The sequence below is a fragment of the Aspergillus steynii genome (genome assembly GCF_002849105.1).
Source record: "Aspergillus steynii IBT 23096 chromosome Unknown P170scaffold_5, whole genome shotgun sequence".
NCBI lineage: Eukaryota > Fungi > Ascomycota > Eurotiomycetes > Eurotiales > Aspergillaceae > Aspergillus > Aspergillus steynii.
In genome coordinates this window covers 2,654,073-2,668,298 of record NW_020194402.1, presented here as the reverse complement: position 1 = coordinate 2,668,298, position 14,226 = coordinate 2,654,073, and the positions used below count along the sequence as shown (strand labels likewise).

General features: G+C 53.1%; 7 protein-coding genes and 1 non-coding gene across 8 annotated transcripts; 4 read left to right on the top strand and 4 right to left on the bottom strand.

The window, feature by feature from the left end:
* Nucleotides 1–41: 41 nt before the first annotated feature.
* P170DRAFT_438013 (intradiol ring-cleavage dioxygenase) lies at nucleotides 42–1,584 on the bottom strand. The gene is made up of 3 exons (XM_024849491.1): nucleotides 1,066–1,584; nucleotides 507–994; nucleotides 42–388 (listed from the first exon to the last, which is right to left on the bottom strand). Exons 1-3 carry the CDS (start codon nucleotides 1,300–1,302, stop codon nucleotides 118–120), a joined length of 996 nt encoding a protein of 331 aa, XP_024703650.1. The 5' UTR covers nucleotides 1,303–1,584; the 3' UTR covers nucleotides 42–117.
* A 217-nt stretch (nucleotides 1,585–1,801) lies between these two features.
* P170DRAFT_t133 lies at nucleotides 1,802–1,886 on the top strand. Its single transcript has one exon. It is a non-coding gene; the product is annotated as a tRNA-His (tRNA).
* Nucleotides 1,887–2,279: 393 nt separating this feature from the next.
* On the bottom strand, nucleotides 2,280–4,427 carry P170DRAFT_476964 (Zn(II)2Cys6 transcription factor domain-containing protein; the record flags this gene model as incomplete). The annotated part of the gene is made up of 2 exons (XM_024853400.1): nucleotides 2,280–3,730; nucleotides 3,812–4,427. The coding sequence occupies 2 exons, from the start codon at nucleotides 4,425–4,427 to the stop codon at nucleotides 2,280–2,282; spliced, it is 2,067 nt and encodes a 688-aa protein (XP_024703649.1).
* Nucleotides 4,428–5,789: 1,362 nt separating this feature from the next.
* Nucleotides 5,790–7,090, top strand: P170DRAFT_411137 (putative small nuclear ribonucleoprotein (LSM7)). Its single transcript, XM_024846875.1, has 3 exons — nucleotides 5,790–6,352; nucleotides 6,444–6,515; nucleotides 6,566–7,090. The coding sequence occupies exons 1-3, from the start codon at nucleotides 6,151–6,153 to the stop codon at nucleotides 6,691–6,693; spliced, it is 402 nt and encodes a 133-aa protein (XP_024703648.1). The 5' UTR covers nucleotides 5,790–6,150; the 3' UTR covers nucleotides 6,694–7,090.
* An 84-nt stretch (nucleotides 7,091–7,174) lies between these two features.
* Nucleotides 7,175–7,553, top strand: P170DRAFT_210690 (uncharacterized protein). Its single transcript, XM_024842813.1, has one exon. It carries the CDS (start codon nucleotides 7,225–7,227, stop codon nucleotides 7,480–7,482), a length of 258 nt encoding a protein of 85 aa, XP_024703647.1. The 5' UTR covers nucleotides 7,175–7,224; the 3' UTR covers nucleotides 7,483–7,553.
* On the bottom strand, nucleotides 7,198–10,780 carry P170DRAFT_411135 (PAN-complex poly(A)-binding subunit PAN3). The gene is made up of 9 exons (XM_024846874.1): nucleotides 10,340–10,780; nucleotides 10,166–10,231; nucleotides 10,041–10,095; nucleotides 9,795–9,949; nucleotides 9,636–9,742; nucleotides 9,109–9,309; nucleotides 8,912–9,056; nucleotides 8,707–8,862; nucleotides 7,198–8,652 (listed from the first exon to the last, which is right to left on the bottom strand). The coding sequence occupies exons 1-9, from the start codon at nucleotides 10,410–10,412 to the stop codon at nucleotides 7,625–7,627; spliced, it is 1,986 nt and encodes a 661-aa protein (XP_024703646.1). The 5' UTR covers nucleotides 10,413–10,780; the 3' UTR covers nucleotides 7,198–7,624.
* Nucleotides 10,781–10,951: 171 nt separating this feature from the next.
* P170DRAFT_510970 (clathrin-mediated endocytosis regulator UBX3) lies at nucleotides 10,952–12,858 on the top strand. The gene is made up of 2 exons (XM_024854836.1): nucleotides 10,952–11,248; nucleotides 11,316–12,858. The coding sequence occupies exons 1-2, from the start codon at nucleotides 11,114–11,116 to the stop codon at nucleotides 12,732–12,734; spliced, it is 1,554 nt and encodes a 517-aa protein (XP_024703645.1). The 5' UTR covers nucleotides 10,952–11,113; the 3' UTR covers nucleotides 12,735–12,858.
* Nucleotides 12,831–13,305, bottom strand: P170DRAFT_210675 (uncharacterized protein). The gene has a single exon (XM_024842812.1). The coding sequence runs from the start codon at nucleotides 13,203–13,205 to the stop codon at nucleotides 12,927–12,929; it is 279 nt and encodes a 92-aa protein (XP_024703644.1). The 5' UTR covers nucleotides 13,206–13,305; the 3' UTR covers nucleotides 12,831–12,926.
* Nucleotides 13,306–14,226: the final 921 nt, after the last annotated feature.

The window sequence follows — 14,226 nt, the reverse complement described above, 5'->3', positions numbered from 1 at the left end:
TAGCATTGTATCTGCAAGACCTAGCATTACAAGACTACTCTACAATACAGCTCAACCATCGGGCCACCTACACCCAAAAATTAAAACCCTATACAGAAAACGAAAAAGATAAATAAATCAATCCAAATCCGGCACCGGCAACCCTCCCACCATCCTCACCTTCATGCCCAGCTTATCCAACGCGATCTTCGAATTCCGCTCCCTCAGCGCCGTCGTCTCCGCCTCCGAGACGAGCACGAAATCATACCGCAAGAGCGCATGGTCCTCGGGGACGTTGTATTTCGTCGCATACTCGGGCCCGGCGCGCTCGATGTCCACGACCAGCGAGTCCTTCACGCCGAAGACCGCGTCGGTGGTTTCGTAGGGGTCGTTGCGGAGGTATAATGCTCTGTTTATTTTTTTTTGGGTGCGTTAGCATCGGGGGTACTGTATCTTCCGTCTTCCTTCTTCTACCCAGTATAGGGTATAATATGGGAAATGATAGGGAAAAGAAAGGGAAAACCCACGTAACCAACTCCTCGAACCCACTCCCCTGCATCAAAAAATGCATATGACTCGGCCGATACGGATGCCTCCTCAATGCCTTCAACAGCCTCCCCACCGGCCCATCATGCGGAATGGGATACGGCACCGGCGTGATCGCCCGGAACCACAGGGTTCCCTGCTCGTCTGTCCGCAAGATGCACCGCCCATCGGGCCCCTCGCGCCCCGCGTACTGCACATCATAGTGGCCCGAGCTGTCGGTCTCCCATACATCGACCTTGATCCCGGGGAGGGGGTTTCCCGCGGTGTCTTTGACAGAGCAGACGACGAGGAGGGGCTGGCCGTTCGGGTCCGCGGACATGGTCGACCCGGCGGGGAGCTCTGAGGCGTCGTGGGTGTGGAAGGGCCCGAGGACGGTGCCTTCTGTTGCTGCGGAGTTCGGGGGTTTCGGGTGGTCGATGGAGTCGACGAGGATGGAGAGGCCGAGGATGTCGGAGAGGAGGATGAATTCCTTTCTTTCGTCAGTACCCACTATCCTGCTCATCCAGTACATGGGAATGGGGAAGGAAGGGGGAGACATACCTGTCTCACATCACTACAGATCTTCCCGACCTCGGTCAGGAAGAGCAAGCCCTGCATCCACTCGTTCGTGCTGAGGCGGGTCTCGCGCGCAAAGTCGTGCAGGTGGGTGACGAGGCGCTCGAGGACGTATTTCATGCGCGGGTCCTCGCAGAGCGAGTTCATGGCGATGGCGTTCTCGGTGATGTTGTCGACGGTGAGGTCTTTCATTGGGGGGAGGGGGAGGGTTGAGGGGTCCATTTTCTTTCGTCTTTCTTCTTTCTTCTCTTCAAGGTGAATGGATTGGATTGATTGATTGATTGAATTGAGTTGGTTAAGTTGGGGTAGACAATTGATATAGTATAGTAGTATACAGTATGGGGAAGGAGAGGAAAAAGAATCAACCTCGACAAAACAATCCAAGACCAAGGAGCTATTAAAGGAAGTAGGTAGGATAATTAATCACCCTGTCCTCAATGGACAATCCCACAGAAATCCCCGCATGCCGGCTGAGCAAGAAACGCATAAGAGGTGAATAAGCACTCCACTCCGGGGGAAACCACATAGAAAAAACCCCGCCGATCTCCGCCGCGAGGAAGAATTCCGCGCCGCATGTGGGGTGAAGCAGCCTGAGGCAGGCGGATTGTGGGAGGAGCGGATATTTCTTTTCCCGTTCACTCCGGAAGGTAAGTTGGTGGTTCAGGCTGGAGAGAGGAGAGGGATATAGAGCAGTAGAATGCCCGCCCTTTCATCAAATCAAGGTGCTGTAGTGTAATGGTTATCATGCGACGTTGTGGTTTTCCCGCAGTCCCGTCTCGATCTGGGTTCGATTCCCAGCAGCGCCAATTGGCGTTGAGAACTTGATTTGCTTTTTTCCCTTTTTTGCATGTAGGAAAAGAGGATTGTCATTTTTTGTTTTTTTCTTTCTTTTCTTTGTTTCTGGTATGTTGATAGTAGAGTTTATCTTGCATTGGCTGGCTGGTCTGTTGTTTCAGCAAATGACTTTCGCATGTTCGGTAATTGTGTACCGACTACCACATTATATATCTACCACCAATCTCGTCTACGACCCACACGTTGCTAGACAATACCAAAATCAGTCTGTATATGCAAACTACCAATAAACAAACTGCCGGGATATCTAAACACGCTCAAACCAGTACAATCATAGATAGATACAGACCAAACCGGCCGTCCATGCTCCTCTTAACCCGAATGAGTATACAGAAAGAAAATCATTATGCTCGCACCACCTTTCGCTCGCGCTCCAGTTCTTGCTCATGCTCATGCTCTCGCTCCCGCTCCCGTTGCGATTCACGTTCGCGTTCGCGTTCTCGCTCCCTCTCTCGATCGAGACCGTCTCCACCCTCCTTCACGGCGGCGGCGACGCGCGCGTGGTGGTCCACCGTGTCCATGATCGCCTGCATCAGCCGGTGGTTGGCACCCTGGTCGTCGTCCTCGGCGGCATGGTCGTGGTGTCGGTGCACCATGCGTCCATGACCGAGAGATGCACTGCTCTGGAGTTCGCTCACGGCCCGCCGGGGAGAAGGTTCCCTCCCCAGCGGCGTGCCCGGAGAGGGCCCCGTGGTCGGTGCGGATTCGCGGCGGACGTTGAATTCGCGATGACTATCCCGAATCATGTCCCGATTCTCGCGGCTCTCGCGGCTTTCCCGGGGGTCTCGAGGGTCTCGAGGGTCTCTGTGCTCTCGATGGTCCCGGTGCTCGCGGTACATCTCACGGTCCACGCGGTGCCGATCCGGGTCCAGGATCATGGCGGTCGACCCCGGAGTCGGCGCCTGCGACAGAGTCCCCGGCAAGCTGCTGACCGGAGGGACTCCGGCGGGGGTCTCCTTCAGAGGCGCATCCTCGACTCGCTCCCGGGAACTGCGCTCGGCCCGCGACTCGCGCAGTTCCTCCTCCTTGACGTCCTTCCACGAACACTTGGCGTGTTTTTTCGTGCAGCCCATGCAGGCGGTCAGATTCTTCAAGCAGTCCATGTGCAGGCGACGACACCGATCGCACGGGGGCAGGATGCGCTCACCCCGCTGTAGCTCCTCCATGCGCGCAACCATCTCCATCTTGTACGGCCCGCCGTCATCCTTCTCGTGGTGGTGGGACTTGGGGGGCGGCAGTAGCGAGGACGGCGTGCTGGGGATGGCCACGGTGGCGGGCGCCGGGGTGAACATGGCGCTGTAGTCGGCGGCGTCCGATGCGCGCGGCCGAGGACGCGACGACTGCCGGTTGGTGGACCCGGGCGTTTCGTCGACGCTCCGAGCTTGACGGTCTTGAGTGGTGAAGAATTTCTTCATAAGCTCGGCGCGCGTGGTCGGGGATGCCCCCTTGATAGACGTACCGTTGATGATAGTGACATTGTCCGTATTGGAATGCGAGAACATGAATTGCGACGACAGCGCATTGGCATTGCTCTCCTCCGCCAGCGCGTCTCCGCCGCTTGCCCCGGGCCGGCCGGTGTTGACGGCGACGAAGCCCGTCGAGGGCGAGTGCGCGTTGGAGTTGGGGTGGCTGTTGCCGTTGAGGGGGAGTTGACTGCCATTGGCGTCGCGCCAGGTGGGACTCATCGAGCGCTGCTGTCGTTGCGAATGCAAAGTCGAATCGTTTTCCCGACGAGTGACGATGGCGGTGCGGCGATTCTTCAGTCGATGATTCAACTGTCTGGCTCGGGCCGACACTACGGAAACAATCGATTAGTATCTGCTTTCTCGCACCACGGCGAAACAAAAAGGGAGAAAAAAGAGAGAGAAAACCCTACCCTGGTCGGCGATCTGGATGATCTGCTGGAGATTCTTCTCCAAGATTTCCAACGCGCCCAGTTCCTTCTCCTCATCCTCAATGATCGGCTGAGGAGGGATCATCTTCTGGGGCATTCCCGAGGCGATGAGAACAAAGTCCTCCTCACTGATCTCCACGCGACACTGCTTGGTATAGAACTGGCAGACTCGCACTCCGTTGCGAGACTTCTCCAGGTTGAACTGTTCCGGCTTGCTCTTGGCAAATTCCACGACGTCCAGCCAGGTGACGTTGGGGGAGTCCTTGCCATGCGACTTGAGGACGCGCGGGGGCCCGTCGAACAAGCGCTCGAAGCGCTTGATCAGGATGGGACCCAGGGGACATGCGCCCAGGTTGCCGGCGATGCTCTCGTGTCGATGTAGGACGCCGTCGTACTCCCCGATCAAGTGGATGATGGCCGGCATCGTATCCTCGACGGAGACCAGAGGCAGGTTGTCTGGATATTGGCGCGCCAGGTAGTTGATCTGCAGGTGATTCGAATGGGTCTTGGGGACTTTGGATGCGATGGCCGGGAAGTCACCCGACGGCGATCGCGGTCGTTTACTCGACGACTCTGTGGTTGTTGTTCTGGAATCCATGGCGACGTGAAGCTGGCAGTCCAGCGGGAGGATAGAAAAACAAAATGGAAGAAAAGAGGGAGGGAAATGGAAGGGAAGGTGGACGATCAACGACCGGTCACACCGCGTGGTTCACGAGGAGAGGAAGAGCGGGGAGGGGAGGGATGGGAGGTGGAACAGAGAATTCGAAGGGGACGATTGAGTAACGCCGTAGCCGATGGCGGAGCGTCAGGCCCCAGAATGCGGGATGCAGTTAGGTAATGTTGCTGCTGCCCCAACAAAAATATGAGGGAGGAGGGGTTGGGAGGGGAGAAAAAGAAAAAAGAAAAAGAAAAGAGGAGACAGGAACAAGGTAACGTGCAGGACGATGAAGGGACGGAACTTTTGTGACAGAGAGAGAGAGAGAGAGAGAGCGAGAGAGGAAGAAAGCGACAGGAGGGAGGAGAGGAGCAAAAGACGGCAGAGGAATTAGTTGGTCTCCAGGCGGACACGCTTTTTTAGCCGTTGGGCAGGTTTGGCCCGGCCGGACCGAGCTGGAGATAGGAGGGTCGTATATGAGGTTCGCACTTACGGAGTAGGATAGAGATGCTTGGATTACATGCCCCCTATGCTCCAGTCTCACTGCATTCGAGGTAACCCGGAGAACTACAGACAATCATTCCGATACTCTTCCTCAATTGTGAAGATTTAATCATACGAGGAGGTTTTAAACAGAATTAGTGAGTTAAAAAAAGACCGCAGGAGCCAATGACAAGGCTGAATGACGGGAGCGACGCTGCGGATGGCGGAACGGGCGCTCCAGCGAAAGCCCGGAGGAGTCTGGATGTTCCGGGCGGATCTTCCAGTCCGCCTTCTATCCATGTAGTCCGTGTCTTTCCACTCCCAATGGAGATGATCAGTACAATTCATGAACTGGAACGGACACGACGCTCGTTCTCCCACGGCGAGTGGCAACTGCAGGCCGGACTAATCAATCCTGACGGTGCAGGGCGGAGTCCCGCCGGGCTCTTCCGCCGACCACTCGGTGAGGCCCGGCATCTCGGAAGCGTCGTCTTACGTCCACGGGTCATGCCTGGATAGGATTAGAGGAAGTCGGTCTCATAATTAAGGAAGCTATATTATGAAGAACGGGAAGATAAAATAAAAAATACCAAATAAAATCAAATAAAATAAATCAAATAGAAAAAGGATCTGAGTCAAGATGGGATTCGCGGACTCTCATTGGGCGAGGCGCGTCAGCTGCAGACCGTCGCGCTCCGCCGGTGCCTCAGGTTCTCGATCGCCGACTCTGGCCGAGTATTCTCTGACAGGATTTATTCTTGATCTAGTCTATAATTCTACAGTGCTACAGTATACAATTCTACAATATACAATTCTACAGTTCTACAATCTACAATCTACAATCTACAATAATACAATAATACAATTCTACCACGTACAATCCTAAAGGCTGATCTCTGATGAAGGGCGAACATGAAAAATGCCTCATACTGACTAACGGCCAGGCGCGGCCTTACCTCATCCGACCGCACACCGGCGCCAGTCGCGGTCTTTTCCCATCGGCCTCACTTCTCCTTCTCTTCCCACCGAATCGTTTTCCAACTTCGCCTGTCCCGCTTACATAACCCCCTCTCTCTGTCGCCCCAGTTTTATGCTCATTCCGACTGTACCTTATTTTCGTGCTTGACTAATTGCCATCACCCCGGCTGTCCCCCCTCCACCCTAATCCTATCAACCACAGACCATGTCCGAACGAGGCTCATTCCGAGGTCGTGGCCGCGGCGGCGGCGGAGGTTACGACCGGTCGGCTCGTGGCGCCAGAAGTGGCGGTGCCGGTGGCGGTGCCCAGCAGCAGCAGCAGGAGAAGCCCAAAAAGGAAAACATCCTCGACTTGACCAAGTATATGGACAAGGAGGTGCGCGTGAAGTTCAACGGGGGCCGTGAGGGTATGTCTTCCTCTCTTCCCTCCCCTCTTCATCTGCTTTGTTTTTTTTTTTTTTTTTGTCTGCTCTGTCGATCATCTCTAACTCATCCCAGTCACCGGCCTCTTGAAAGGCTACGATCAGCTGATGAACCTGGTCCTGGACGACGTCAAGGAATCCATGCGAGGTATGTTCCCCTGACTCCCACCCTCTGTTCGACCAAACTAACCACCGCAGATGACGAGGGCAACGACAACACCCGTTCCCTCGGCCTGATCGTCGCCCGCGGTACTCTGATCGTGCTGATCTCGCCGGCCGATGGCAGCGAGGAAATTGCCAACCCGTTCGTGCAGCCGGAGGAGTAACCTGTCTCATCCCGTTTTCTCCGGGGAGTTGATTCGATTCGATCTGAATCAATCAATCAGTCAATCATGTCATGATGGTATCAGTATCAGGTCAAGGAGAAGATTCCCGATATGTGGATTGTCTGTTCACTGAGAGCTGCGATGCGATGCGATGCTATTTCTGTTTTTGTGTTTCCGTTTCCGTTTCGTGTTTCCTCGCTCGTCCTTTGATATGAGCGGGTAAACTAGCCATGCACGCTCTGGACAGATCTGAGACAGGAAGTGGACAGAGGTTGATGACTTTGATTACTGGCCTGATCGGACCGATCCTATCGTGACCCGAACTGAACAGCCTGGAACCCTGTATTAGCCAAGACCTTTCCAATTTTGAAATCAAAATAATGAATCATGAGTCATGATTTTTTTCTCTCCTGTCTGTATATTCTAAATGACTCTACGTACCGAGTACCGTGCACATACTGCGACTCATCCTGAATATAAGGCGAACTATATGAATAATAATCTGTAAATTGCATATTGTATCTTCATTGTATGTTGCATATCACATCATATCTCCACAGTCATCCGGCCGGAAACAAACAGAAAGATATAAGCAAAGTAGGACACATCCTCCCGCAAGATTGTATAAGCCGGAAACAATCCAACCCGGCAGCAATAGATACCCATACTCATACTCAAATTTCCGCCGACCAAGTTCCCAAGATAAGAAACCGACATATCCATTTTCCGAGATGTGTAAAAAAGAGAAAAATGAAAAGAAAAATATCCCCAGGCTTCAGAGAATCCTGAACGGGTAGACGATCATCGTGATCGTTTCATATCCATAGCCCCTTCTCGTGTATATAAGATGGTTCTCAGCAAGAGAAGAAGGGGGTTCAAAGGTTGATCGTCGAACTCGACGAATTTTCCATGACTGAAACAAATATATCATCTAGTGGAGCCTCCGAGCAGGTTTGAGGAGTGCCTGGAATGATGATTCCAACGCCTTTTTAAGCTCCTTGTAGCTGACAACAAAACAGCTCTGCTCGTCTCGACTCACTAACGTGACCTTCTCGTCGCTTCCTGCATCCAGCTTGTTCAGGCATGCAAGTACGTGGCCAATATCAACGACTGGATCGCCCTGGGCGTCCACCTGATGGAAAACGTAATCCCGGAAGATTTTGAGGAAGTATCGCTCGCCGTTCTCGGACCATTGCCGGTCATGCTCATACTCTGGGCGCTCATTCACGAGATTCAACTTGGTCATCAGTCGCACGAGGCGGCCGTTTTCGAGTTCCCGGCTCAGATCCGATGTTAGCTGATCATCCAGGTGGAGGGCCGAGTCAAACGTCGACATCAACTGTGAGGAGATGCCCGTGATGAACATGTCGATGGTACGCTCTTGATCCTTTTGGTGTCCATTCAATAGCCAAAACAGCGAGTTCTTAAGCTGAGGACTGTAGGCGCGAGTGAAGTGCTCCATGGATTTCGTGGGATTGTGCATAACTGCCGGCGAGTTGGCACCCAGGGTAAGGATGAGCTGCCCAAAGCCAACTAGGTCCTGGCGCTGAAGATCCGCAACGGTTCGTTGGCTGTCATATTGAACCACGTCAAGGATCGCACAGGCATTAAGGCGAAGGCGGTTTCTGCCGGTCAAGAGAATCTTGCTAGGATCAATTACCCTCGCAGCAAGTCCGTTACTATGAATAGCTTTGAGACCGTTGGCAATCTGGGTCATGTAGCCCCACAGCACCTGCTCAGGAATATGTGCATTATGTCGGCCTTGGAACCTGTTACCCGCACCCAGGTGTTGTTCCGCGAGTGTCTTAGAAAGTGGATGGTAGTCAGTGACGAATATCAACGAGCTGTCTTGGAAGCTTCTGCTGGTAAACGCGTCGTGGACGGTCACAACACTACCGTTGCAGACTCGTTTCCAAGCTTGAACGGAGCGGATGGCCTTTTCGTTTGTCAAGCGGAAGCCTGTGCTTTAGATCAGATACTGCGACCCCGGAGATAGACTAGATAGGCACCCACCTTCCAATCGTCGAAGAGCGTAGAAATTCCCATCTTTACTCGACTGCGCCTTGTAAACCCAGCTAGGAAAACCAAAGATTGCTGCATTTTTTTGGTGATTCAAATCTAGAGGGACCAGCGAATGGAAGTAATCAACCTGCGCGGGCAGTTGCGTATCTGTTTCTGGTTAGTTCCAAGTGATATTCCTAGCACACAATCGACATACTGGGCAAGGTCTGGAGAGCTGCTGCCGACTTCTTTTGCAGTTCTTCGCGAAAGTCATTCGGAAGAAAGAGATCATGAACATTTCGCTGGTAGCCTAACGTGTTTTGACTATGAGGACCGATAGGAGCGTACATATGATATTGGACCTTCGGAAACAGAATTAGCCTCAAAGTGAGGTCTACTTATCAAACAACTTACCGGTTGCTGGAAGCCCGACTGCCCGGTAAAAAAAGCGGCTCCGCCTAGAGCGGCGGCGGCGGCGGCAGTCTCATGCGAGAATGCGCCTGCCTGAACGGACCCAACGGCACTGGCAGCGGAAAGAGGATTCGGGGCCGTGACAAATGGATCAAAAGGACTCGATGAGGGTACTCCGCCATTGCCATTCCCTTGTAGAGAGGCCTGAAATCTCCCGTCAGTAATTGAACAGCCAAAGATTGGAAACATTTGGGGATTCCGAAGTTCTGCGAAGATAAGGAAACCCCCAAAAAGTTGACAGAATGAAATGCGGGGCAAGTGAACTGGTCGGCGGACTCAGATATGGTGTGGGAGCATTCCATAATCGTGAGCAAACGCAGCATGCGGGACCTTGCAGGACTCCCAATAGCAAACGTACAAGTATGCCGCCATTTCGTATGCATGACGGCAGAACGATGTACGTGGGACAGAAGTAGTTGTACAAACGGGCGGGCACGCAAAATCCAGGATCATAACCAGGCGCATCTTACCATGTGGGATGTGTCAAAGGTCTGAGGAATAAATTCCTGTGCTTCGGCTACAGACCAGTCCGGGGTCAGCGTTTCTTGTCGACCAGACGGCGTGCTCGTATTGGAACCTTCTTGCATCGTCAGCGAAATGGCGAAACACAGCCATGCGGGAGAATGTACTTCGAGGTTGGAAAGGAGCAGCGTTTGCAGCTTTGGGAGATATCGTGGCGGTCTTCTTCGCGGTTGCTGAAGACATTGTTGGGGAAGACCCGTTGGAGGATAAAAGGGAAGGTGTGAAGCTCGGGGAGTCGACGTTGAGTCGCTTTTTGTTGTTACTGTTGGTACTGCAAGTAAGTCACCGCCCACTCAAAATGCTCAAAGCTCATAATTTCATCCAACAAGCAGAAAGGGGAGAGGGTTGCGAACCTGTCCGATTGATATGCTGGATTGAACTTTTGTGGATCGTGGTTAAAAGCGCATCCTTCAAACACGTTAGATCTCGCCCATACTCTAAAACCGCACACAAAACTGGTATCTAATCCCCGCGGTACCTTTATCTTCATATCGACACCGGCCATAGATGGTCACGTTACGACAGAGAGTATCTTTCGCATTTTCTGAAAAGGCGCATGGAAAGTAATGTCAGCATACAGGCGCCCCGAATTCGATACAAACGCAATTCCAGACTTCAAAAGATGGAATGCATTGTCAGCGGCGACACGAACCTCGTGACTTGATTTTGGGTGATCCCGTCCCACGACGGGAGTCATCCAGCGGGGGCTTCCCAGTTGAAGCCATGACGATCTTCTATCCACAGAACGGCGCGGATCAGGGAAGAGGGATATCCATTGAAGGACGAGAAAGAGAGACCGGGCGACCGAATGTGTGTACAGAAAACCACATTCCTCTATTTCAATAGTCCGCACACTAATCCAAGAGGAACAAGATAAGTCCACGAGAAGCTGTGGAAAGATAATCGCTGCCACTCGGGTGAATTGGCGTGGGAGCGCAGGGGGAGGGGGCTCGCGATAATACAATAAGTTGCCGTCTCTCGCCGAGTCGACTCAAAGGGACAGAAACGAGAAAAAAGCCGGTAATCCAGTATCCGGAGACGAAGGTCTCAAAGACACCTTCATGCCACGGATGGAAGAAGGGAGGCCACAGCAGTGACAGCACAGGGCGGCATCAGGCAAAAGGTCCGCGGGGGAACTCGACCGGTCGGGCGGTACGTCGGCGCACGTGCCACCCAGGCAGCAGGCGCGCGGTTGGCGCTACGGTGCGATGACGGAGCTCCGGCGGAAGAGGCCAGCTCACGGAGGGTTCCTTCTGCATTGCTCCTTCAGTGTCCTGGTGTCTTCGTGATCTCACATCCCTCGATGGCCTGGAAATCCCCGTAACTCTCATCGATACTTCAGTCTTTGTTTGACCTACACCCTGGTCGCTCATCGGGCACCTCTGTTTCTAGCTTGGGCGTTTATGGATTGACAAAGCAGACGACTATGTCCTCCCCTGGGCTTGATATCTCCGAACTCTCGGACACCGAGAGGTCTGCTCTCGAAACCTACATCACCGTGACAGGTCAGGAGCCGTCCGAGGCCATTCCGCTGTTGCGTCGATGCCAGTGGAATGTTCAGGTATGATTGATGATGTCAACTCGGAGACAAACGTGACGGCAGAAAGCTAACGGAAATAATGTTATAGATTGCAATCTCGAAGTTCTTTGATGGCGAAGGGCCAGATCCCGTTGAGGAAGCCCGCGCAGCAGTCGACAACACCCCCCCTCCTCGACAGAATCGGCAGACGCAGAACCTCATGAGAGATGACCTCACCGCGCAGTTAACCCCGACCCCCCGAGCGGCCGACCCTGCTCCTCGGGTCGTGACACAACCGGAAGACCAGCCGGTCTATCGCCCGCCATTCCTACTGGCACTACTGTTTACTCCGTTTAATATTCTTTACCGGATACTTTGCAGCTCTTTCCGCTTGTTTGGAGCGTTGTTCCCCTTCCTGCCCCGCTTTTTCAACACGACTGCAAATCCCGCTCTACAGGGTGCCCGGCGAAACACTAATGGGCGTCGCACTCTGGGACCGAAAGACACGGCCGCTCGATTCATCCGGGAATTCGAGGAGGAATATGGCACGAACGCGCTTGGATTCCTGGAGAATGGATACAATATGTCTCTCGAGAAAGCCCACAAGGACCTCAAGTTCCTTCTGGTGGTCTTGCTTGCTCCTGAACATGACGACACCAATGGCTGGGTCCGCGATACGCTTCTTTCCCGGGAGGTAGTGGACTTTGTTAGCGACCCACAGAATGGTGTTCTCGTCTGGGGAGGCAATGTCCAGGACTCGGAAGCTTACCAGGTGTCCAACTCTCTGAAGTGCACCAAGTTTCCCTTTGCCGCTGCTATAGTGCACACCCCTAATGTGTCATCGACGGCGATGTCAGTGGTGACGAGAATCTCCGGAACTACCTCTCCGACGGAATTCGTGGACCAACTCCGGTCTGCGATCTCACAGCACAAAGAACCCCTTGAGCGGATTGGCGCTACCAGGGCAGAGCAACAGGCATCTCGCAGCCTCCGAGAACAACAGGACGAAGCCTACGAACGGTCTCTGGCTACTGATCGGGAACGAAAACGACAGCAACAAGAAGCGGAAGCTGCTCGCCAGCGGGAAGAACAAGAGGCCGCCGAGCGTGAAGTGGCCGAGCAGAAACGGATACACGATCTTGGGCAATGGAAGCGGTGGCGCGCACAGACCATCGCTGACGAGCCGGGCCCGGATGTCAAAGACGCAGTCCGCGTTAGCATTCGTCTAACTTCCGGGGAGCGAGTCATCCGCAAGTTTGGACCTGCCGAGGGAATTGAGGAGCTTTATGCTTTTGTGGAATGTTATGACGTTCTGCAATCGCAAGGTGAAAACAGTACGGATGTTGAAAAACCCAATGGTTTTGAACATGAGTACAAATTCCGATTGGTCTCGCCGATGCCTCGGGCCGTGTATGAGATCGATGCCGGGGGCACGATCCGCGACCAGATTGGTCGGGGAGGCAACCTCCTTGTCGAGCCGATTGACGAGGATAGTGACGAAGAGGATGAAGCCGAAGAAGAATCCTAGTTGTCTTGAATGAATGCATGTATTAATAAGTTTTGAGTCCATGACCACTGGAGAGTTCAACAATTTCCTAGGTACTACGTATGAGTTTGCGCCACCCACGGTTAACATCACGGAGTAGTGTATTATGACAGCAATAATGACATCCACTAGTATGATTATTTTGTGCCTTCTTCATAGTAACCCGAGGAACTACTAGTTTGGCATAGTCTGCAGACCAGGGGTGGCAAGTAGCCGCACCAGATCCAGACCGAAACTTTCACCAGGTAGATCTGTATCACCGTGATGCTTTATATAGCCTGATAGGTGCTTGGCACGCAGATTCAGAAAATGATGCATCGAGTGTTCGGCGTCGGTGAGTCGTCGTTCCAGCCGCGTTGTTCGACCTGCATGAAGCCACGAACCCAGGATACGCCCATCTCCTGCCGGAGTCGTGTTACCATCCCAAGCAGCGTAACCCCTGAAATACTCCATGCATCACCGTGACGTAACGAACCAGTATCGCGCAGAACATGTGGATGACTTCCGAGTCATAACTACAAATAGTGCCAGTTCCACGAGCCCGAAACACATCATCAGGATGATCGCACCACGACGCCAAAACAAAACAAAAACACACACGGTCAGGGAAACGCGTTTCAGGAACAAAAACAGGTCCCAGACTTGGGGAGAGAATGGGACTGTCCAGTGTCCAGTGTCCACTCTGGTCTCCTAACAACTACGGAGTAACAACGAACAAATCTTGGTTCTGCAGGCATTTGTGCGAGACTGAGACTATGCCGAACAAGATCCAGTTTTTCGCAAGCGCAAAACTCGGTATAGAGCCATCTAGCGCGATGCTGGGTGATTAAATTAGTAGATCGGCGCCGATCTTCCACTCGGTTGATGGTTCTTTTGAGTTTCTCGGGCTACTATTTGTAGCAGGGTTCTCCTCTGCGTGGAGATATGGGACTCGATTGGGTCATTGAAGAGAGCGATCGATTCAGCTGGATCTGGTCATCTGGATGATCATGATCATAACTCGAGCGTGAGTTTGGGTCGTTATGTTGGGGGGTTATGCACGAGGGGTTCGAGGGGTTCGTCGCTCGGGATGTCGTGCGGCATTGCCGAGAGGACGGAGGATTGATAGCCGTTTATACTTATCCCAGTGCACGTACATAATAATGCAAAACACAAAGTATAAGTAAGGGGGCTCGCAATCTTAAAATTGGATCGAGATGACAGAATTGCACCATTAGGCAGACGGCCGCGCAATCCAGAGACAGACGCAGTACAGTGTAGGTGGCTGTTATCATGGATGTTCTCCGGAAAGAGATATCTTGTTTATGTCTGGATCTCGGATCTCAGGCTCTCCGATACGGTACGGTAAAAGGGGCTGAGCACGAACAATCCACCGGATTCGGATCGTTGGCGAGCCGCCCCACCAGACGGCGTGCAGGTGCCATCCCGTCTGCCGCTAACCCTATCGGGCAGACGGGTATTTTCGCCACGTTCC

Bases quoted from the DNA above. Each gene is read 5' to 3' on its own strand.
- P170DRAFT_411135 (XM_024846874.1), bottom strand. From the start codon at position 10,412: ATGGCTTCAACTGGGAAGCCCCCGCTGGATGACTCCCGTCGTGGGACG. The intron at 10,096-10,165 runs GTACCGCGGGGA...ACGTGTTTGAAG, and splicing joins GTGTCGATATGAAGATAAAG to GATGCGCTTTTAACCACGAT. The intron at 9,950-10,040 runs GTTCGCAACCCT...CAGTACCAACAG, and splicing joins CCAGCATATCAATCGGACAG to TAACAACAAAAAGCGACTCA.
- P170DRAFT_210690 (XM_024842813.1), top strand. From the start codon at position 7,225: ATGTTGCATATCACATCATATCTCCACAGTCATCCGGCCGGAAACAAA.
- P170DRAFT_510970 (XM_024854836.1), top strand. From the start codon at position 11,114: ATGTCCTCCCCTGGGCTTGATATCTCCGAACTCTCGGACACCGAGAGG. The intron at 11,249-11,315 runs GTATGATTGATG...ATAATGTTATAG, and splicing joins GATGCCAGTGGAATGTTCAG to ATTGCAATCTCGAAGTTCTT.
- P170DRAFT_438013 (XM_024849491.1), bottom strand. From the start codon at position 1,302: ATGGACCCCTCAACCCTCCCCCTCCCCCCAATGAAAGACCTCACCGTC. The intron at 995-1,065 runs GTATGTCTCCCC...GACGAAAGAAAG, and splicing joins TCTGTAGTGATGTGAGACAG to GAATTCATCCTCCTCTCCGA. The intron at 389-506 runs GTGGGTTTTCCC...AAAAATAAACAG, and splicing joins GGGTTCGAGGAGTTGGTTAC to AGCATTATACCTCCGCAACG.
- P170DRAFT_210675 (XM_024842812.1), bottom strand. From the start codon at position 13,205: ATGGAGTATTTCAGGGGTTACGCTGCTTGGGATGGTAACACGACTCCG.
- P170DRAFT_411137 (XM_024846875.1), top strand. From the start codon at position 6,151: ATGTCCGAACGAGGCTCATTCCGAGGTCGTGGCCGCGGCGGCGGCGGA. The intron at 6,353-6,443 runs GTATGTCTTCCT...AACTCATCCCAG, and splicing joins GTTCAACGGGGGCCGTGAGG to TCACCGGCCTCTTGAAAGGC. The intron at 6,516-6,565 runs GTATGTTCCCCT...TAACCACCGCAG, and splicing joins CGTCAAGGAATCCATGCGAG to ATGACGAGGGCAACGACAAC.